Source organism: Corapipo altera, unplaced genomic scaffold, assembly GCF_003945725.1.
Source record: "Corapipo altera isolate COAL_440 unplaced genomic scaffold, ASM394572v1 201, whole genome shotgun sequence".
NCBI classification, from domain to species: domain Eukaryota; kingdom Metazoa; phylum Chordata; class Aves; order Passeriformes; family Pipridae; genus Corapipo; species Corapipo altera.
The window spans coordinates 2,325,012-2,347,684 of NW_020884940.1; the positions used below are offsets into that span (position 1 = coordinate 2,325,012).

The 22,673-nt window shown below is 45.6% G+C and overlaps 1 protein-coding gene across 1 annotated transcript in view; it reads left to right on the plus strand.

Moving 5' to 3' along the window:
- Positions 1 to 22,673, plus strand: part of MAN1C1 (mannosidase alpha class 1C member 1) — a 63,150-nt gene that overhangs the window by 13,097 nt on the left and 27,380 nt on the right. Inside the window, 1 exon segment of the mRNA XM_027661443.1 lies at positions 7,069 to 7,165. Coding sequence (XP_027517244.1) covers positions 7,069 to 7,165 — 97 coding nt within the window.

Consider the following 22,673-nt stretch of genomic DNA (forward strand, 5'->3'; position numbering starts at 1 on the left):
CTTCCTGTATCTCACTATTCCCTTTCCATGTGTTTGCTGGCACAACATCTTCACTTTGGTCTCCATCACACAGTTGGACTTGCCCTCCGACACCAATTCTTTCTGCACCATCCCAGATTACCTTTGGAGTGTCCATCCATGGAAAAAAATCGCCTCTCAGATTTAATGGGGTCAGTTTGCAGCCTGGCTGAGGCTGCAAGCTGGACACCATGGATTGCCTTTTCCTGCCTGTTCCCCAGACCTCGTGACAGCCAGTGCCTGAGTAGCTGTCAGGGGCAGCAAACTTAGGGCAGAAAGAATCTTTGTTGTTTTTTATTGCTGGATTTGTTGTGCAGCATCAGCCTGGCCGTGCTCTGGAATATCCTGTGTGTGATCAGCTGTAGAGGCTCGCAGGGAACATGAAGCTGACAGCACTGGGAACACAAGTACCTTTTTATTTCTATTAGATTTTTTCCCCAAGCTTTGATTTTTGGGAAGCGAAGGAGACGAGGCTACAGCTCTTCTCATCTCTCTACTAAATCACTCTGTGCTTTGGTCTAGACTTGCAAATTTGTTCTCAAAACCGTTGTTGTCCTCTTCCAGTCCAGCATCTCATTACTGGGCTAACTGTAAAATCAACTGCTCTTGCTGACATGTTTCCTGATTTAGATGCAGCTGGATCCAGCTGGGTCTTAATGCCTGAGATAGCCCTATCGAAGGATTTTAGTGGGTTTTTTTTTTCCCCTCTTGACACAGTTAAATCTAGTTGCATTAGGAATTTAATTAGGTGTTAGTTTAATTGTGGCTTGAGCTGTTCTTTCCCCCATTCAGCTTTCCTAGCAGGGACTGTGAGTCAGGGAGACTCTTGAGTTCTATTTCTGTCCTTGTCACTAACACTAACGACCTTGGACTACTCTGTGCTGGGTTTTTTTTCCTGTTCCCCCAGTGCAAATCAGGCTTCTAGCCCTGCTTTTTCCCTGATTGTGGCGGGGAGAGAGTGCTTACCTCTGCAGATCTGAGCTGGATGCAGCCATTACTCAGCTGGACTGGCTGGCTGGGAACAACAAGCAGAATGTAAAACTTACTTTTTTCTTATTGTAACTTGCTGGAAGGTGCCTTGTGTCTGGATGGAGGGTGCTTTCTTCTATCTTCATAAAGAATTCCTCTGTTGTTCCAGTGATGGGGATCAGTTTTCTTAAGCAAGGAGCTGTTTTGCAAGAGAGAGGGAGCTGTGATAGCAACTGATGGCATGAAAAACCACCCATGCCAGTTTGAGGACAAGCTGCCAAGACTTTGCCAGAAAAAGTCTGAAGCAAAGCCCCACTCACCTGTTGCTTGAATTACTGTTATATTTACTTTTAGATAAAGCTGCATGTAGCAAGTGATTCACAGTCTCTATCTGCCATCTAACACTGAACTATCAGCTGATGTATTTACAGTCAGGAGGCTGACAGGGTTTGAAATTTTGGGTTAGAATCCATTAGGAAGAGCTGGAGCACAAGGGAGGAGTTCTGTGCTCAGGCTGGTGCTTTAGGTGTGGAAACATGAACCTTTATCTTGTGCTTAAGGAAAACTGGAGCAGAACATTGTGCGAAATGATTCTGGGTTTGCAAGATCGTTCGGTGGAAGAATATTGAACCAGAGTCACAGAATGGTTTGGGGCAGAAGGGACCTGAGAGATCATCCAGTCCCACCCCCTGCCGTGGGCAGGGATACCTTCCACTAGCCCAAGTTGCTCCAAGCCTTGTCCAACTTGCCCTTGGACACTTCCAGGGATGGGGCAGCCACAGCTTCTCTGGGCAACCTGGTTCACCAAGTGAGCTCAGTCCCACGGTGTTTAATGCACTGGTTTCTCTGTGTTCCCTCCAGTGCTTTGAGAAGAAAGGGGTGAGGTCTGTGTTGCAGAGGGATGAGCTGAGGCACAGGGTGGTAGAAGTTGCCCAAACAATGTGTAAGAGTCAAGAATGGAACTGGAGAGGAAATACCAGTCCCGTTGGAGTCAGGGCTGTGTACACTTGGCTTTGCCTGGGCTTTCATTTGGTAGTGACAGACTCAGGTTTTACCCCCAGTCACCCCTTTGCCATCAATTAAAAGAAGAATGATATTTGATTCAGAGTTAGAGGAGTGAGGTGACATTAGATTAACACTTCCCAAGGTGAGACTCTCATGGTTGTCAGTTGTTTGAAGGCCAATTAAATGAAAATCTCAGCAATTCACTCCGTGTTTTATTCACAGACAGGAGCTAACATGGCTCCTGGAATATAGACAGGTTAGCCAGCGTGTCTTTGAATTGCTCAAGTTCCTGTTGGGATCTATTGGATTTACTGTAATCTTTAATTATAAAGTTTAATTACTTTAGAATGGATTATCAATGTTGGTGTCCGTCTCGGTGAGTTGCCTGGTAACGTCTCTGGTGCTGCAGCACTGTCTGTTCTGCAGTTCCAGGCTTTTAAACCCACCAAGTAAAAGCCTCTGGATATTTAGTGCCTGCCTAAATGGAACATCTCAATCAGCTGAGTTAACACACAGCCTTTTTGTTATCCTTTTGCTGTTACGTAAAAACATTACTGAGGACAGAGTCCCAAAGAAGTAACCCGAGAAGTTGCTCAGCTTTCTATTAGAGATTTTCCAGTGAATTCCAGCTTTTTTGTATCATTCTGTTTGTATGGATATTTATATCTGCGTGTGATAATATTAAAAACAGCAACACGTAATAAACATGATGCTGTTTCATCACCTTTCCCGCAGTCAATCCTGAATTATACAAGTTTATGCAAGTCTGATTAGGGAAAAATACATCCATTATTCCAAACATAAATGGCTTATCCTGGTGTGTTCAGGCAGACTTTTTGTTCTGCCTGCAACACTGACAGTCAGTCTCTCTTTTTCTCTGCATCTTGTCATCTGGCAAATTATTTTTTACACAGTTGGGGAAAATATATGGAATTATGTTGCAGCTTAAAAATCCAAACCCCAGTACAGGGCTATTTTGGGGTAGCAAGAAAGTTAGAGGTGGGAAAGAACAGATCTTGGGTTTGAAAGGGATGAGACAACTCATCTGCCTCCAACTCCAGAGAAAGGAAGAGAGGTGGGAAAAAGCCAGTTAGGAATACAATGGGGAAAGAAATATTTAAAATTACCCTCACCTTCCCTTTTTGTTAACCCAAACTGGAAATTTCTCAGATCCTTTATAGTGAAATGTTTGAAGGGGAGTTGAAGAAAGGAGGCTGAAGAGCCACAGAAGTGGTTATCTTGTGAAGATAATGGCTTTGTGTAATGTTCTTTGGAAGTACTTGAAAGGGGCTGATTGGTCAGTATATTTAGATTTCATCTTTTAAGCATTTACTAATTATCCCAGTCTAGATGGATCCAACTATAATCAAATAGCTGTTTGGGAATGCTCTGCATTTGGAAGTCTTTCCTGTTAACAGAAGGAGGGCAAGTGATAGCAGGGAGGAAGTTTTTCCCCCCTTTTTTGTATTTTTTTCTCTCATCTCTCTGCTTTTTGCAAGACCATAAACTCAGAGATTTCGAGTGGTTTAGTTATTAAACGTGCTAAAGATCTGTGCATCTCTTCAAAGTGAAAACACTTCCTTGGTCAAGTTTTTATCCTGAAACCTGTTTCATCATTACCTGGATCACAGAATTCACCAAATGCCTTTTTGTTCTGCTGCTACCTGTATGAAATATGTGGGCTTGAAAGCCAGATTCTTTTTGGGTTTGGATGGACCAAAGCACAAGGAAAGATAATGGCCTAAATGATGAAAGTGGTAGTGCAGATTTTCAGAATTCAGTTTCATTATTTCTAGTTGATTTTAATACATAATTGTCTGACTGGACTGCTGAAACTCTCAAAAGTAAGAAATGACTTACAGGTTGTAGGAAAGAAAGAGCAATCTGACAAATTAAATTATAAATTTGGAAGTCTCTGCCATAAATCAGCTGAGAGCCAGAGTGATTAGAATATCAGGGCCAAATAGATAATTATCTATTAGATGGCAGATGGCTCACTGGTAAGAGCAAAATCTAAAATTATGGATCTATTTCCATAATTTTTGTGGTTCTGGGGCCATTTTTCAAATGTAAAATGGCATAATGTTAACACTGATGTATTGTGATGTGTCATGACTGGAATGGCATAAAATATTCACTTCTAACCTTCGTGTCTCATCGGAAACCTGCCTGGAACACCTCAGCAGGCACATTCCCCTCCTGCACCTCTCAGCTCCAGCCCCTTCCCTTTCAGCCTGGAATTTGGAACCTTGGTCAGAGAAAGCTTTTGAGAGCTCCTATAAATGTGGAGTCCCCACTTTTAGAAACTTGATGAATCTCTTCAGTGGTTTGGAAGTTGAGCTGCTAAATTTGGCCTGGAGAGGCAGCTGCAGGGAGCCAGAACGGGCAGAATGGTGCAGATGCTTTTTGGCTCTTAAACTTTTCCAGTTGCTGCTTTTGGAGAGAGGAAAGCTTGATCTTGGAAAATGAAAAGGAAGGGGGGGGGGGGGGGGCACATTATGCACCTTGCCTCCCAAATCTACAGGGTTTAAAAGCAGCAAGCAAAATTTTCTTCACGTAACGGAAAAAAACCTGGCAGTTCGATGAGGCAGCATATCCAATCTCATCCATCATCTGTCTCCCTGACTATCAGCTCAGGACAGAACAGAGAAGGAGAGTTTAAGACACCACAGCCAGTGCAGCCCAAGAAATCATTTTGTAGGGGAACTTTCTGCAGCACCGTGACAAATGCAGCTTAAGTGGCTGAATAGGCAAATGAAGAGTAAATGTGTTTATTCTGTCCTGTGTGAAGTGGGTCACTCTGGGGAGCCTGTCAGGCCTCAGGCCGTCCCTCCTTGTGTGAGGAGACAGGAGAGAGGAGGAGATTTCCCTTGTAGGACGTAAGAGACTGTTGAAGAGAAACCCAGGGTAGTTTTCCATCACCTCCCTGCCATGGAGGTGCTGGGGAGCTCTGGATCGCAGGGAGCCGTGTGAGGCAGCGGGGCAGAGATGCCTGGGTTTGGAAACTTTGGGTCTTCTGGAGTGGAGGGGTTAAAAAAGCAGAGGGAAGGAATTAACTTTAAATTCCGTACTCAGCTTAAAATGAGGCTGATTCAGAATTACAACCTTAGGAGTTTCAGGCAACAAAATAGAGTCATTTCCACATCCTCTCCACGTCCAGGCTCTCTGAGTGCCAGAAGGGTGGGTCCTCCTTCCTCAGCTCTGATTTAGAAGAGGAATGAACCCAGTAGATTGACTTGCTGTTTCCTTTCTGTCAGGAGCCCTGCTGTGGGAATGCTGTCTTTGTGGAAACACCATCTTTCCTGCAGGGAACTTCAGGATCAAGCTCTGAGACATAAAAGCATTTGCTCCCTACTGTCTGAGAGAGGCCAGAGTCCCTCAAAGATCTGCCCTCTTATCTTGATGAAGAGTGAGAACTTCCCATTTTGAATCTACTGCCACTGGAAAAAAAAAAAATCCAGAGATTTAGCAAAAATAAAGTAAACACCCTGAGTCATATGATTGAGACATGTTCAAGTGGATTTTGTGGAGGATTTCTTCCCCCCCCAGTCATTATTTAGTTTCCTCTCCACTGACTAATTCGTCCCACACTGAGTTTTTAAAACCCAAGTTGACTTTGTTTGTCCAACATTCCATCTCCTGGTGGTGTCAGAGTCCGAATGTTATCAATCAGTCCAGCAAATGTTTATCCTTCCTCCATATGAGCAGCTTTATGAAACTTTACTTTGGAAGCTTCATGTTTGAAAAGGGCTGGGGGGGGGGAACCTGGTGATGTGGCTTTTTTGGGGCTGTGTGCTAATTAACGAGGATACTGCCAGAGGCTTGTGATGTTGGGCTTGTGAAACACACAGCTGGAGGGGAAAGTAAGAACTGAAATGACAGCAGAAATTCCAGACCAAAGTAACCTGCACATTCCTGATGCCGAAATAGAGCAGCAAACGCTGCTGCAGACACGAGGCAGGGGCACTCTGTGGAGGAACGGCTTGTTTTAAACTGTCATTTTCTCTCAAAAGTCTGGTTTGAGTGAAGCATTTTAGACAACTCTTACCTTTGTTAGGCTCAGCAGAGAATATTGTTGATTCTCTGAAGCCGCTTTCCTCCCCTTTGTTGTCTTTTTTTCCAGGGATGGAATCAAAGAACGTCCAGGTCACTGCGATACTGGGGCTGGAACTGCTCAGAGCCAGGCTGGGGGGGTTATAAAAGGCAGCTTTATTTAAGGCACTCCTTAGAAGCTGACAAATCCCAGTCTCTCCCAGATGAAGAAAAGTTGCTTGTAGGTTTAATTTTTCCTACCAGCTGGAGCCAAAGGGGCAGGAGGACAGAAAAGGCTGTGCTGGGGTGTGTGTTTGTGTGTGTGTGTGTTGGAACCTGCACAGACTTGCCTTGCAGTCCTCAGGGGAAGGTTGATGTGCTGGGCCCGAGCAGGACAGATGTCCCAAAAGGAATTGTTTGAGTTGGAAGGGGTTTCTCAGAAATCACCCAACCCTTGTGCAGAACTCTCTTAAGGACGAGACTTTGGAGTTTTGATAGAAGATATCAAAATGACATGGATTTCCCCTTTCTGAATGTATTCTCTTAATTAATAGAAAGAAAACTTCTGTGCAGTCCTTAATATCAATTTCTTCCTGTAATTAGGGATAGATCAGTTTTGGCTTTACCATTCTGAAATACTGATAAAATTTAAATACTGATAAAACTGAAGTTCTAAAATACTGATACTCCCTGAAAAAAAAGTCAGAAAGTCAGAGGTAGAGACATCTTCCTACAACTCCCTCTTGGTTTGGATAGCTGAGGGGAAAAGTAGGCTCTTGGTGTGTTGGATGCTGTGGTACTTCTGAGATGTGCCAGTCCCAAGTTGTGCACCAGGAATGATGAGTTGGAGACTTCCTCAAACCTTTGGATGCAGCTCCACTCATCGTGTTCAGTGTGAATTCAGATTTTATAATTAATGGGCCATTGGTTGCTGGGTTTAGCAATAAATGAGAAACTCCCATTCCTTCCCAGAGCTGAGGTTCGGAAGGCTTTCAGTCCTGTTAAGTGTTTTTATTCAATTTTATTCCATTTTTCTCTTCACAGATGATGAAATTTGCTTGGGATAACTACAAGCAATATGCACTTGGAAAGAACGAGCTGCGCCCGCTGACCAAGAACGGCCACATCGGGAACATGTTTGGTGAGTTCAGACTCAATTTTAGTGCAATTTCATTGAATTTTTTTAAAGGTCACATGTCAGTTCCTCTCTCTGCAATGCAGTGAGGAGTCTGGAACAGCTTTGATCTCCTTCCTCTCTCCACTTGTGTGAAGCAAGACTTTGAACCCATCTCCTAGAGGTGACTGTCTCTGGGAATCTCATTCCTGCAGGCATCTCTCAGTCCCGGCCTGTGTCACCTCTCTGTGCAGGTCTAGCACCAAATGTGTCTGCAAACAGTGCTAAACTGAAAGTGTCTTTATTAAAACATGAGGGCAGTCCAAGCCTGACAATGGTGCTATTTGTCTGAGCTTGTAGACATCAGGACCTGACCAAACTGAGCATTTTCTCACCCGTTTCTCCACTGTGGAGCGAGATGTGAATTCCATGAAATATTGAGTGAATCAATATTAAAAGTTCCTTACAGTATGTGCACACTGGCTGGTATAATTTTACTCTTTAGCAGATTACCTCTTTTTATGTGAGCTGCTTATATAATTTCAGTGCTGTTCCCCTGCTCGTTCCGGTGGGATACTTGTTGACTTCTTGGGGGGACTTTTTGATGCTTTGGGATATAAATCATCTTTTTTTTTTTTTTTTACTCAAAGCATTTCACTGCTCTGCTCTCTCTGCCCCTGCTTGGCCTTGTGTCACAGGTTATGCCATGGTGAGACCAGCAGAATCTGCCTGAGCAGCACTTTCCCACCCATCCTTAGGGAATTCTTGCTGTGCAGGGGTCTTTCAGCTCCTTTACAACAGGAGTCTGTTTTGCAGAGATTATCTCCTGGAGTTTCCTCACCCAGATTAGAGCAGAATAGAGTTGTTTAGTGGGCAAATTATCTGTGAGTTTATTTCCTCAGGGCAAAGGGGTAGGACTGATGGTATGAAGAACACTCCCATTTCCTGTTTTGTACTCTGTAGGTGTCCCAGTCTTTCCCTACATCAGGCACATGATGTGGGGATCTTTCAGAGTGGGTGTGGAGCTCTTCTGCTTTGTGTGGAGATCTGCTTTGTGTGGAGACTGAGTTCAGCCCCCTGTAGAGACCTCCTTAGGTCTGGGGTGTCGGGAGATGTGTGTGAAAGGGAAGGTTTGAAGGTAGAAATGAGTCAGGTGTCTTCTGACACCATCAGCCTGGGGAAGAGAAGCTTCAGGGTGACCTGATCGTGGCTTTCCAGTAGCTGAAGGGGTGAAAAGAAAGATGGAGGGAGACTATTTACAAGGGCCTGGAGTGCCAGGACAAGAGGGAATGGCTCCACACTGACAAGAGAGTAGGTTTAGATGGATATTAGGAAAAAATTCTTGGCTGTGAGGGTGGAGAGGCCCTGGCAAAGGTTACCCAGAGAAGCTGTGGCTGCCCCATCCCTGGAAGCTCTTCAGTTCCTCAGAATACCAGAGGGTTAACTCACATCTGATTGTGCAATACTGGGCTGCAAGAAAGCCACGTTAATGGCTGTGGGATATCTGGAGGAAGCAGTGCTGGAAGTGGGCTGGAAGTGTGTATGACAGCCTTGCTTTGTCAGGAGCTTTGATTTGGGTTGGTTTGTCCTTTTTTCTTGTTTCTCTTTCAACCCCCTCCAGCAAGACCCAGGTTTCTTACTTGAGAATTAAGTTCAGCACTAAGTTAAGCATTTTGCAGCCTTTCCATTCTGGCAAGCTTGTCAAAATTCCTCAAGGAGCATGCCAGTAAACAGACAAAAATATTGAAAGCTTTAAAATGCATTTATCATGCTAAAACAATTGACAGTACTTATGCTTGTTTGTAGCGTGCCTGTGAGCACTCTCAAGGAAAATGCTTTGGAGCACAAGGATTTGCAGACAATTGCAGAAAAGAAGCTACATGGTACATTTCAGCCTTTTAATAGGCTTTTCCTCCTTTTAACTGTGACTGGTAAAGAAGGGAAGCATTAGGCAATCCCTTGCTGCAGCCCTCTATCCCTCTTGCCTTCAGAGACTTTTAGAAATTAGGACAGGGCACTGTTGCCCTTCACTGTTGCCCACTGCCCCTGCTGTCACATCTTGCATCTTTTTATTCCTAACTGCAGATTTAATGGAGGCCAGTTGGGTGCTCTCCAGGCTGGAGATGTCAATATTAAGCTGAGATTTCTCTGCAGCTGCTTGCATGTGGGAGGGAAGGAACCTCTTTGGGGCTATTTTCGTGTGTGTTTGTGTGCATGAGAAGCAATCAAGTTCTTGAAGGGTGATACATTTTGCTGAGGGATGTGATGCTCACTTGTAGCCTTCAGTTTAGCATCTCGCCCTGGGGGAAGTGGGGGAGCTGCTCTGTATCAAATATTCTCTCTCTAATCAAAGTAGAAATAAAAATAAACATTCACCTTCTGCTCCTACGTAGCATCCTGCTTCTCCTGACAGCTGTGAGTAGCATCCCTTCCCAACGTTTTTCCTGCCCAGGTGGCAGGAAAATCACTGGCAGGAAAACTCTTGTATCCCCAAATCAGTCAATCTCCTTGCTCCTCTGCCTTGGAAAGTGGCAGCTCACCTGGAAATTCAACTTGCCCACTCCCCAAATGATTTCTAGGCTGCTACACCCACCGCAGGCAGCATCCCACTCCCTTAGACTTTGATCTGGTGACTTGGTCCTTACGTTCCTGCTTGTGATTGATGTTCTCCAGATCCTGTTTCTAGGGCATCCACTTCATCAAGACTCTCCCACGTTCTGGACGTAGTTTATTTGTACAGAACTCCTCTGATTGCTGTCATTTATAATCACTGCAGCTTGAGAGCCCTTTCCTCAAACCCACAAGCTGTGCTTCTTTCATGAGCATTAATTATTCATCTGTGATGCTTGTGATAAGATGGGCTCTGCAGTGGGGTAAACATGTTTTACACTTTCAGATGTGGGATGATTTGCCTGGAAAATGTGCCGTGGAAATGGGCAAAGCCAGGGGTGGAGGGATGATCCCTTGCTGGAATAAAACCTGCACCACAAGGTTTCCAGTGGGGATGGCTGCACAACTGGGGGTTTTCAGATCTGCCTGCAAGGTTTCTCTCTGCACTTAAGGTGACTGAAGGGAAACCTGCACAATATCAGGCCCAAAACATGCTTTTTAAGGGAGATCTAAGGAAAATGACACCACTGAGCTCGTGGCTGAGGGTAAGGCTGGAGATCTGCAGGCACTTATGATGCTCCCAGTGCTGATCTGGTTATTTTAACCCTTCTTAACCATCTCAGGATTCCTGCCTTCGGTGCTGCAAGCATTAAATTTATTGATGTTTGCAAAGCATGTTGGATTCCTGGGAGCAGGGCTGCTGGAGAGGGCAGTGGTGTTGTGTAGCACAGCCCTTGAAGTGCACCTGTCACTGGGATATCCAGCAGCAGAGAGCTGAATTGTTATTCTGCCCGCTCCCCAGGTCTGTCATAGCCACTTATTTCTCTGACAAAATGTTTTTAAAATCCTGTTAGCTTTACAGAGTTTCTCTAGCTATGGGAGAGCGAGCTGGCATCTCTTGCTGCTCAGGCATCAGCTGAATTGTCAGTTCCATTTTGATTGCACGGTCTTTTAACAATGATAAGGTAAGAAGCCTGATTTTCAGATATCTCCTGAAGTGTGCAGTGCTGGCAGCAGAAGAGAATCCTTCTTTGACTTATAACCTGAGCCAATTTGCTCTGAAATCAGTGAGAGAAAGTAAATATGGAGCCTTGGTGTGCTGTCAGACATTTTTTACCACCTAAATGCACGTCGGTATATTAATTTTAGTTTAAAAATAGCAATCCTTAACTAGGTTTCCCCTCTTGCTTCCTCTTTCCCCACTTGAAATCACACCTAAAATTATGAATTGCCTTGTTGCAGCCCATTGCTTCTCTCAGCATATGCTGAATTTATGCAACATTGTGAAGCTCTGTAGCTTTATCTGATGTGAATCCATGTGACAACTGTCACATCCAGGGCACATCCAGGTCACCATGACTGGATGGCAAAGCTCTGACAGCAGCTGGATCTAAAAGGTGAGAGGTGTGTTTAGACCTCACCCTTGAGCAGGGCTCTTGTGTTGCTCCATGTTTGTTTGCTTGGTGACAGGACAGAGGGAGATAGATCTGCACAGGGTGGAGAAATTCTTGGAAAAATCCGTGGCTGTGTTTGTGTACTCGGCTCAGACTTTGGCCTGAGCTGTCCCAACAGTTTGTTTGGAAGACAGGAGGTCATTGGTCTCAGCTGCCTGGAAATGGTACTATTTTGGCTCTCCAGCATGAAAAAAAGGGGGTGAAATGGCTGGGGAAGCAAAGCAGTGACCACATGAACAGGCAGAGAGGCCTCTGGAAAATTATCCTGAGATCCACAGCCCTTCAGGTTTGTTCTCTCTGGCAAATCCCACCAGGCCTTGTCACTGCACTGTGACACTGTGACCTGCCAGGCTCAGATCTGGATGGGGATTCAAGGAACATCTTCCCACTGGATTTAACACCACCAAGCTCCTGTCACAGCCAGCTTTTAACAGCAGCTGCTCTGTGACTGTCACCTCAGGTGCTGGGCCCAACTGGACCCACAAAGCTCCACATCCCAGGATTAGTGCCTTCAACCATCCAGTCTTGCCAGCTGAGCCAAACATTTTCCAAACAGCTGCTTCCTTCACCACTGATTTATCTAGGAAACCATGGAGCAGGCAGGAAGTGTTCCCACCTCAATTAGAAGCAACGGGAGTTGATGTATGAATACATAACACAGGAAAGGTAATTGGATGAAAATATTAATTCAGCAACATTCCAACTACCAGAAGGAAATGGTAACCTCCAATTGTGCTGCCCCTTTTCTGTCTATAAGTCTCTTACCCTGGGATCACAAAATTACAAAACCCTGGAGTGTCCTTTTATGTGATTAAAATAATAATAATAATAATAATCATCACTCTCTTAATTTGTATGCTGAATTATTCCTGCTGCCTATTGCACATGACATTACATGGTTGGCTCCGTGGGCTCTTTAAAGAGAAAAATATATTGTAATGAAGATGTTGCTGGAACTCTGTTGCTCCCTGGCATCATCCTCTTTCTTGGGGGTTTTTTGTGTGTAATGTTACCCAGTTGAACGTTATTTTCAGGAGGGTGTTTTGAGTTGACTTTGGCTTTTGCTGTCACTGAAATCCGTAGCAACAAACTTATTTCCTGTCAGCAGGAAGCAGCGAATCAGGATATCCTCCAAATACCAACCTCATCAGGGACTGGCTGTGTGATGCATGTTGGAGCTGACATTAATCCCTGTTGGGGGGTTTTTTTCCTTGTTTTGACCTGCCAGAGATCACTCCTTGCAGACCCCAAGGTTGCCATTAATACTTCAGGAGACTTGTTCCCACTCTGCCCTCACCTTGGGTCATGCTGGGAGCGGTGGCTTCCACTAAATGTGCTGTTCCAAGCATTAGCTCAAACATCAGGGCTCCGCTGAACCCTGAACCTCACACAGAGATTTAAGCTTATTACAGTGGCTCAGCTGAGAGGGAGCAACTTGTCAGCTTGAAATACTCATTTTGAAAGTTTAAACAGGAAAAACTCGGTGTCTTGTAGAAAAACTGTGGCCTTCTGCAAACACCTTTGCTACCAAACCCTTGTTCTGGGGCTGAGCATCTCCCTTCAGCTGAGATTTGCATCTTAGAAAAGAAGTAACCCAGGGAGGAGAATGGAGTGGAGAACAGCCTCGGCCTGAGCTGCAGAGCCCAGATGCACGTTCAGGGTCTCTCTGTTTGTGTTCAGCCCTGGAGATGCGAGGGCAGCTGCGAAGGCTGGACAGCGTGGTTTGGTCTGGGTTTGTCCTTAGCAGGAAGCTGGGCAAGCTTCACGTTATCTCCATGCAAACCCATTAATCATCCCAGCTTCCTCATGAGCTTCATGAACTTTCCATTGACCCTGAACACAGTTTTGAGCTTAATGAGGCCTAAAAAGTGGGAGAGAGTGTCTTGGGATTTGTCAGAACTGCTGTGCGCAGCAAAATGGAGGAGAAGGAAACGAAACAAAAAAAATAGAAAAACAACCACTAAAGTAGCAAATGAAAGCAGAAAAAGAGATAAAATTGTGTTGAATTGTGACTGGAGAGGGTTCTGTGGGGCCTCTTTAAGTTGCTGAGGAGTGGAACGTGCAGTGGCGTGGAGGAAGCCACACGTGAGCAGCCCCGTTACCAGGCACGCAGGGAACAATCAGGCTGTAGCTATTTTTTCATCCCTCTTTTTCAGATTCCGAGGGCTGTATTTCAAAATACAGTGAGCTTGTCTTTAAGATTTTTTTTTTTCTCCTTTTTAAAAAATTTTTCTCCTTAAGCACCCCGTTATGGATGTTGTCTGTGCCTCATTCCGGACACTAATTATGCGGAAATAATTGCCTAATCTTCAGCGATATTGAGCGTGTGATTAAAAGGCAGCCAGCTGAGAGTGGGTGGTGTTGGACTGCTCACAGATTCATCTCTGGATTACGGAGGCTTTGGTGGCAACTCCACAGCAAAAGCTGAGTTGGAGGTTTGGCACTTCCAACCGGCTTGAACAAACATCCGGCGTCTCCTCCAGGGACCTCAACGGCACCGCTCGGTGTCGGATTGGAGTTGTGGGACAGGGCTTGGAGCAACCTGGGCTAGTGAAAGGTGTCCCTGCCCATGGCACGGGGGGTGGAACAAGATGAGCTTTAAGGTCCCTTCCAACCCAAACCATTCTGGGATTCTGTAGGGAGTTCAGTTCCAGACTGGAAGCTCCTGAGTGCACAGATGCCTCTGCCTTGGTCAGAATGTGTCTTTTGGGAGCGCTGAGGGCCCGTCGTCTTCTGGCCACTGTTGGCAGTCAGATGCTTTACAACATTTCCTGCCAGAATCACAGGATTGTAAAGGTTGGAAAAGACCTTGAAGATCATTAAGTTCAACTGTTGATGCAGCACTGCCACCGTGTTCACCATTAGCCACGTCCTCCAGTGCCACATCCACACGTTTTTGAACACTTCCAGGGATGGTGGTTCCACCACTGTCCTGGACAGCCTGTTCCAACTCTTTCTATGAAGAAGTTTTCCCTGATATCTAATCTAAAACCTCACCTGGTGCAACTTGAGGCCGTTTCCTCTTCTCTTGTCACTTTTTCTCTGGGAGCAGAGCCCGACCCCCAGTTGGCTCCAACTTACTCTCAGGTGGAGGTTGCAGACACAAACCCACCTGCAGACCTAGGCACTACCACAAACTACGTAAAAAAGCAGAGCAAGGTAAGAATATTTTAAAAATATACTTTTAGCCGTGCCTTTTAATGTTGGAAATATCTCGAGGTTTCTGGGTTTCTTATCTTTATCCCTCTGTATTTAGCTTTCCCTTGTTTATTCAGAGGAGATGGGGAGCTAGAAACTGTGCAGCAGAAGAACCCACCTACTTTGGTTTTAATTCACTTGTTTTCCACTCTTGAAACTTCTGAAGAGATTAGGCAGGTTCCGAACTGATTTTGCTGTGTTAGATTCCACATTTAGAACTTAACTGCTTTATCACATCATTTTGTGCTGCTGCTGAAGCTTTTTTCCACCCTCATTATGTATCTCATTGGATATTCATCTGGATTAGTGTTAGATTTTGACATTTTTCTATTCAGCTACAGGAGATCACATTTCAAATGGCTCCTGCTACAGCATTTCCTTCCCTATAATTTCTCCAGGTACTTGTTTCTGATATTTTTTTTTTCATCTCTGGTGCCTTTTGGGGCCAGAGAAGTCCCTTATCTCACTTAATCAGTGGGTTTAACATCATCCCATAGGACGTCAACTTTCAGGTTTGTCACTGGTTTCCAGGCTGGATCTGTGTGCTCTGAATGTTGTGGTAGGCATTTGTCATTCAAAGACCTTTATGCTTTTAAAAAACACTTTCTTTTAGCCTCTCAGGATTGTTCTTGTCTCTAGAGAGGATTTTTTGGAAGTTCAAGAAAATCCCTTAGCCTTTGCTTGAGGCATCAGTGTGAAAAACGTGGATGATTTTTTTTTTTTTTTTTTGGACTTACTAAAATTGTTCATCCTTCTTCTGATGTTTTATTCTCAAAAAACCCCACTGCACCCTAAGACACTTTGTATGCAGCTCCCAAAAGAAAAAAAAAAAAAAAAGGAGAAAAAGCTCAGTGGAGGAAAATGAAGGTGTTTCAAGAGGAAGTTCTAAAGGCAGAGGTTGTTTCCTGCGAATTTCAATATACCCAGAATATATTTCTCTGATAGAAACATGCAATTAAGAACACCTAAGTTGGGCCTTATTTATTATTCTCACCATGGTGCTTTTATCTGAATACATGATTACATTGGGATATCATTTCCTCACAGCTGGAGGCTGGGAAGGCACAGACTGTGTCAGTCGTGCAGTGCAGCGTGGTCCAGGATCACAGCATTCCAGTGATGGTCTCCACAGCCCTGCTTTCTCTGTTTCAACTTAATTTCCAAACCCCAACCTGTGCTGTGTCCTGCAGGCAAGAGCAGATAATTCAGGGACAAAGAAACCGAGGTTCAAGTTTTTCTGTGCACGAGTGCAGAGAGAGCTTTCATGGACTTCTCCAAGGCCTTCTTCAGGCATCTGGAAGTGGAAATCGCCTTCAGGCATTAAAATTAACACCTTTTGACTAGGCTAGAACATTCCTTCTCTCTTGGCAGGCTCCATCCTGGTTGCTGTGGGAACAAGCATTTTTAATTTCCTGACTTGTGTGTACATCCCAAATTGTAACTGTGATGTTCCCTGTCACTAAGGTAGCTTTGGGGGTTCGAAGGGAATGGAGCCATCAGAAAGCATTTTATGTGGCACTTCCTTCTCTCGGAATCACTTTGTTGCATCTGCAAGGGGCAGCTTCATGAGGCTTTTTGGAGACCTGCACTTCTCATTCACATTAAGTGAGTAACAACAGAATACAAAAGTAACAGCGAGAAGTCATTTAGTCCTTCCCTTCCTAAGGCACCCTGAGGGCTCCCCTGTGTTGGAAAGTCGTGGCAGGCATTCTGCTTCAGTGCTTTACAGCTTTAAAGCCTGTGCTGGTGTCTGACCCTGCTCTCCTGCGGAGAGTTAAGCCGTGACTTCTTGGCCTTTCCCCGTGGATGTGGAGAATGGTTTTCCCGTCTTATTCTTCGCAGCATCTCTCTGTGCCTTTGCAAAATGTTGTCAAGTTTCCCTCAGTCTCCTCCCCTCAAAGGGTGAGCAGCCCCAGACCTTGCCAGCTCTAATTGTAGGTCACATTCCGTGCCCTCCTCCTCACAGATGTTGCCTCCCTCTGGAGTCTCCCGATGAGCCAAACGCTGCCTGAAGTGGGACGATGTGGAGAGAGCAGAGAGCGGGGCCAGAGCCCTTTCTTGTGTGTGACACACGTTATTGCTCATCCTGGGGTGGGGTTTGCTCCTTTTTGGAACATTGCAGCGGTGTTGATTTGAGCTGAATTCCTGATCCTCTGCAGCTTCAGTATCGTTTTCGGCCGAGTGCTGCTCGAACCATTTATTCCTTATGCTTCATGGTTCGTTGTGCTTCCCTCGGGCTGAAACACGTTGTGTGTCCTTATTGAATTGCATCCCGCTTGTTTCAGACTATTTTCCCAATTTGCTGAGATTATTTTGATATCTAATCCTGTCAAGTAACATACTGGAGAGCATTTGGAGGCTTTCAGCCGGGGTCTTGTTGGTGTGACTTTAACAATATGGGAGAGAAAAGGAAGAACACGGACAGATGGTCCCAAGTGACAGAGTTACCACAGCTTAATGTGTGCCTGCTCATCGGCTGAGACATGGTAATGGACCATTTGCATTCTCCTGACCCACTGCATTCACAAATAAAATGCATTTAAATTCCTTCATCCTTGATTATTAGGGTTCCAAGCTCAGCTCGTGGAGCGCTCAGCAGTTGTCCAGACCAGCAGTTCTGCTCTGTTCCGTGCTGAACAGCACAATTAATCCTATTAATTTATTTTTGAGGCAAAGGATGGTTTCGTTCCTTTTATCTCTGAATTCTGCTCTTGCACCTGGGCTTGTGTTAAGGACCAGATCATTTCTGGGAACACGTTCTGGGAGGTGATGTTTGCTCCTCTGGACTGTCGATAAAACCACGTCAGGGATGAGCAGTTTTATAACCCCAAACTGGAACGTGGTGTCTGTTCTGCAAAGCCCATCCAGAGCGGATCTGCTGAGGGAAAAACGCTGTCAGGAGTTACAGGCTGCATCTCTGCTGTGCTGTCATAACACATCTGCCACAGCACTTTTTGGGAAGTGTGTTTGGAAGATAGAAGGGCACCTTCTTTCTAATTGTTGTAACGAAGTGCCCCTCCTTTGAATTCTAAGGTGAATTAGCAGTCTCTGCTCATTAACTGCTCCCTGTGTCTCTCGGAGAACATGGATAATAGTTGCAGGTAGGACGTGTGTCTTTGTTTTAATGGGCCTGTTGGGACCCCTCACATTAAATGATGCAAGTCCTCGAGGAGGTGTGTGAAGGAGCAGTAAATAGTATATAATCAGATTACCTTTAACCACTCTAAAATTAATTTCAAGCATCCAGACCAGGAGGCACCCAGCAGCATTTTGCCCCACCGGTATCGCTGCTGTTGTCTTCTGCTGAACCTTCTTGAACTGGTCCTCCCAGAATTGCTCCTTGCTTGTCAAATAACCCATCATTGTCAGAAATGATTTCCTCTGCCTCACTGACATCTGAGCCCCCTTGCCCAAGAACAGGAGGAAACCTCTTTCCCCAAGGAGCATTTGAGTGATGATCACTTCCCATTTTCTGCTGAGCTCTCCATAGCCTGCCTGCAATAGAGTCTGTGTGTCAGGGGAGACAGATTGGATACACGTGGAGAGTGGATTTGCAGTATCTCTGCTGTATCAGGGATTGTGTTCCCGAGGCTCAGTCAAACCAGCTTCCTCCTGTGTGACACTTTCAAATGGAGACAGTTTGATTTGAGCTCCAGGAGGTTTGGAGTCATGCAGTGACGGGCCAGGGCCTGTTGTTGGAGGATCACTGAATGATGAAAGATGGTTGGAGAAACTGGGGAAAAGAGGATTAAACGGGGGAGCTGCTGCCAAGTATTAAATGCTTAAGAATCAGTTGGCAATAGGTGCTTATCATATGTCTTCTTTCCCCTTCCTGAAGGAAGTAACTATCTGAAGGGCTGTAGCTGTGACAAGCAATTCGTTTTTGTGCTGAACACCTTTCTTCTCTTTCCTTTTTTTTTCCCAGTGCATAATAAGAATATTGCTAACCTGTTCCCATCAGCCCACTCTCCTCCAGACTCTGCCTACTTTGCCACGTTCCTAAATGAGCACGAGCTCTCTTTTTCTGTCTCTCACCCATGACTGGTTCAGGGGAGAGCTGCCACCGCTGGTTCAGCCTGAACGACAGGCTTAATTCTTCAGGGGGAATTGATATTTGAAAAAAAACATGAGTGGTTTGTAATCCAAAAAGGCGATTTCTCCCCCAGCTGGAACACGTCCTGTATTAAATTCGATCAGAGCAGCCTAAAAGCCAACACTTCAAGATGCTCCTCTGTGGTGCCAGATTTACCCAGAAACTGTGCAGGCCATGTGCTGACACTGTCGTGTGGTGCAGGTGGAACTGGGATTCATTATCACTTCCCGGGAACTCGGAAGATCACTCCTGTTGACAACGAAAAACAGACTGGGCTGTCTTGTGAGCCAGATGTTTGGGTGATTTCCCCAATGCCAGTGTTCAGAATTCCTTTCCTTTAGGTGGGAGGCTCATCCTTGTTTGGCAGGTGGATTTTTTTTCGAGGCTGTGTTACCTTTTAAGTCTCTGCACGGTCTGATGTGCTGTAGGCTCTGCTTCTTCCAAACCACATGCTCCAGGATTAGTTGCTCTCCTGTTCTTAAGCAACTCTCCAGGGAATGATCAGCACTTTGACCTTTCCTTAGGTGGAGCAAGTGTGACTTTATCCACCCTACAGTGGCACAGGACTAGGGTTTGAGTTGATTTAGGTGTGAAGCTTATGGAGTGGTGGTAACCTTGGCATGGTCTTGAGTGATGTCCTGTGTGGAATTCTGATGGGTCCACTAAGTATTTCTTCTAGAAATAAAAGAAAATTCACCTCTCCAGGTTCAGGGAATTGGTAGCTGGAGAGGTTGGTAGCCCCTTGGTAGCCACCATCCTTCTGAGGAAGTCCCTGAAGTGTAGGGGTGCAGTGGCTTATTTGGAAAGCAAAGAAAAATGAGGTTGCTCCAAAGCTAATGGACTTTTTTTTTTTTCCCCCAGTCTGCAAGAGAATGTGCTGATAAAAAAAGAAATAGATCTAATTCTTGGACTGCTTCTCTGTCCCCTTCATCTCTCTCTTCTGCTTTCTTGTTGCTCAGATGTAATTTGTTTAGTTTACCTTAAATAAAGGGAATGAAGTTGCTCTGTATTACAGCTCTCAGGCTCACAAACAAAAACCTCAATAAATAAAACACAGTGGCAGGGTTGTAGCTCAGGTCTGGTGTTTCTGGCTTTGCAGGCTTCATCTGCAGTGTGTAGGTACCTCTCACAGGCAGCTGAGGGACTGGGCTGTAATGAGATGATTGTGAAGACTTAACTGAGAAATTTTCTTCCTTTCTGAAAAGGCCTGTAACCCATTTCCTAGTTTCATTTGTGTCAGCTGAACAAATAGTCCCAGCTCTGTCCTGGAGATCACTGACAACTGGGTTGATCCTCCTCGTAACGTGAGCAGATTGAGTTTCTACTTGAGAGTAGATGCTGGAAGTGGAGTGTATTTTCCAGTGCTGATTCTTGGTGCAAGGTGGCTGTGCTGGAGGACAATTCTGATAGGAAAAGTTAAAAAAACAAGCTGGTGGGAGTGTTTCTGCCTGGCCAACAGCACCATTCCAGAGGGAAGATGAATGGCTGGTGCTCGGGATGAACAGAGGCAGGATCGCCTGGACAGAGGATGGTGGATAAATTCATGGGATCAGAGGAGGTGGTGACACAGCAGCTGACATGGAGACAGGTCTGTGCACCAGGGGCTGTTTGTTTGGTGTCACAGGGGTCCCCTGTGCTTTGCTGTCTGGTGACTCTTGTCCCTTGTCTTCCTGTAGCTGGTGCTGAGAAGAGCCAGCGAAAACTGCAGCATTTCCCTGAATAGGGATTTTAATACCTTCTTATTTCTCTAACCAGCACGTTATCTTTATTTAAACCCTCTTTCCTTTCAAACTTGGAGGGAAATGCCTCCTGCCTTTTTGCTGGCAGAAGAAATTAAGGCCCAGAGCAGGCAGGGAGCTCTGGCCTAAGCCCAGATCCTGTCTCAGGAGTTCCAGACTCCCATCGCTCTGCCTGACCCAGAGCACTCCACAGAGGGGACTGACTGGCAAATCTTTGCTGCAAGGCAGATCTTTCAAGAAACTGTGCAGTGATTTTCACGGTTTACTTTGTTGCCAAGATAATTCTGAGCTGTGTAAAACGTCTCTGTGTAGATTTCTCCCAGAATTCGACAGTTTGCCACCACCCAGAAGCTGTGTGGTGACGTGGTCCCAGCCAGCTCCCAGGCTTCTAGCACGAATCCCTGGATAAATGTCAGAAGTTCAGGCTGGTCTCCAAGCACTGCCAGTGAGAAAAAGAACCAAAAAGAACAAGAAAAACAGCACTCAGGAGATGGTCGCTTTTCAAACTCCTGCTTTAACAAGGCACTGATTTTAATCAAAGCCAGACCAGCTGTTTGAAGCCTCCAGACCAGCAGAACCAGGCAAGGGCATCTCCATGGTTTTGGTTCTTCTTTGGCCCTGGCACCACCTGCACCCCGAGAGGTGAAGATAAATAACCAGTAACAACTGGAGCCTTTTGTGCCTCGACAGTTAACAAGTTCATCATGTTTCGTAGAAACTGCATCCTAATTTTTATTCCAAACAAGATTTCACCACTAATTTCTGTTTTGACAAATATGATTTGACATAAGAACAGTGGGAGTCAAGACCTTTCATTTTTGATCTGGGTTTACATTGCGCTGATCTAAATTCCTCCCCCTTCTGCTCTTGCCTTTCAATTGTAAACTCAGTTATTAAAGTTAGCAAAAAGCCATTTGAAACCCTCTGTTCTGTAGCATTTAAACAGTCCTGCTGTATGCAAGATTAAGTCTGATATCTTCCTAATGACTTGTGCTGCTCATTTGAAGCCTTGCACAATGCATTACTGTACAGATTGTTTAAATGGCTTTGTTGAAAAGGAAGGATTTGGTTTCTGTTCACTGGGTAACTTCATAAAGGATTGTTTGCCAAATGGCAGGGCCAGGCCCCCTGGGTCTGAGTCTCCGTGGCGTTAAAGACGATATTCCCCAACCTTTTCTTGCTCCAGTGCTTTGGCACTGCCTGACTGGGTGTGTTGGTGAGGTCAGTTTGGGCTTCCATCCATCTCTGGGGCAGACAATTCACAGCAGTCACAGGGATACGTGGCTCCAAACACGGGTGATGTGGCACAAAGAACCTTCTGGGGGAAGGTGTCCCTGCCCATGGCAGGGGGTGGGAACTGGACGAGCTTCAAGGCCCTTTCCATCCCGAACCAGTCTGTGATTCCGTCGTTCTGTGAGAGAAGAATTTTCTTGGAGCTAAACCCTGGCATCAGGGAGGTAGTGCTGGAAAGCTGGTGAAGATAAGCCCATCTCCTGCTGCTTGGGAATCCTTGCACCATGTCCAGCTTTCCAGAGGTGCATCTGGGAACGCTCTGAATTCGTCCTTGCTCCTTGCACCTCGACAGCAAAGCTGGTGGGAGGTGAGGCAGGGAGACTCCTGCATGTGATGTGTGGGTTATTGCAAGGTCTCACCTGTGAGCCCTTGTGCTCCTTGGCTCCCCAGGCGTGGAATGTCAGGTGGATTTGGGAATGTCTGATGGAGTCAGGCAGCGCCGTTGCTAAAAGGCATTTCTCCTTCCTCAGGGAAAGGGCTATTACAGACCCCACTCTTAGCTACTTGTCTGCTGAAGCATCACTTTTATGGGTTTTTTTTAAGGCTCTCAAGGGACAGGCTTGCAGCTGGGAGCCCTTCAAGTCTCATATCTGGCCTGTGATACTCCAAGCTGGCTATTTTGGGAGGAGGGGAGTGAGGGGAGGCGGTGCTCTCTGTCCCTCCCTGTCACAGCTGCTCCACTTTGGAAAACTCAAACATTTGCTAAGCTCTGGAGGCTGGATGTGCCCTGGGGTTGGGCCACTTGTTTAGTTTGGGAAAAGCAGGTGCAGGTCTGTGTGCTGAGTCTGGACTTGCACACGTAGATCCCCAGCCTGTGAATACCTCACCCCAAGGAGGTATTTCATTTTGGGCAAAATTCCTTCCTAGAGCCTGACTGAGTAACTTCCCACCAAAAACAAAAAAAAAATTAAACCCCCAAAAACAAGGCAACAAAACAGGGCAAAAAAACCCCCCTCACAGCCACCACAAAACTGATTTTGACCAAGGGGTGCTCTTTGACCCTGAAAAGTGATACCCCTCAGGTAGGGATGGAGCTGGAAAAGCCAGAAGGAAGAGCAAGGGATTGATTCCCCCGTGTGAGCTGCCATGAGGAGCATGCAGGGGTGTCCTGTGGGATTCTGGAGAGAGGTCCCAAAACCCAAGGTGCT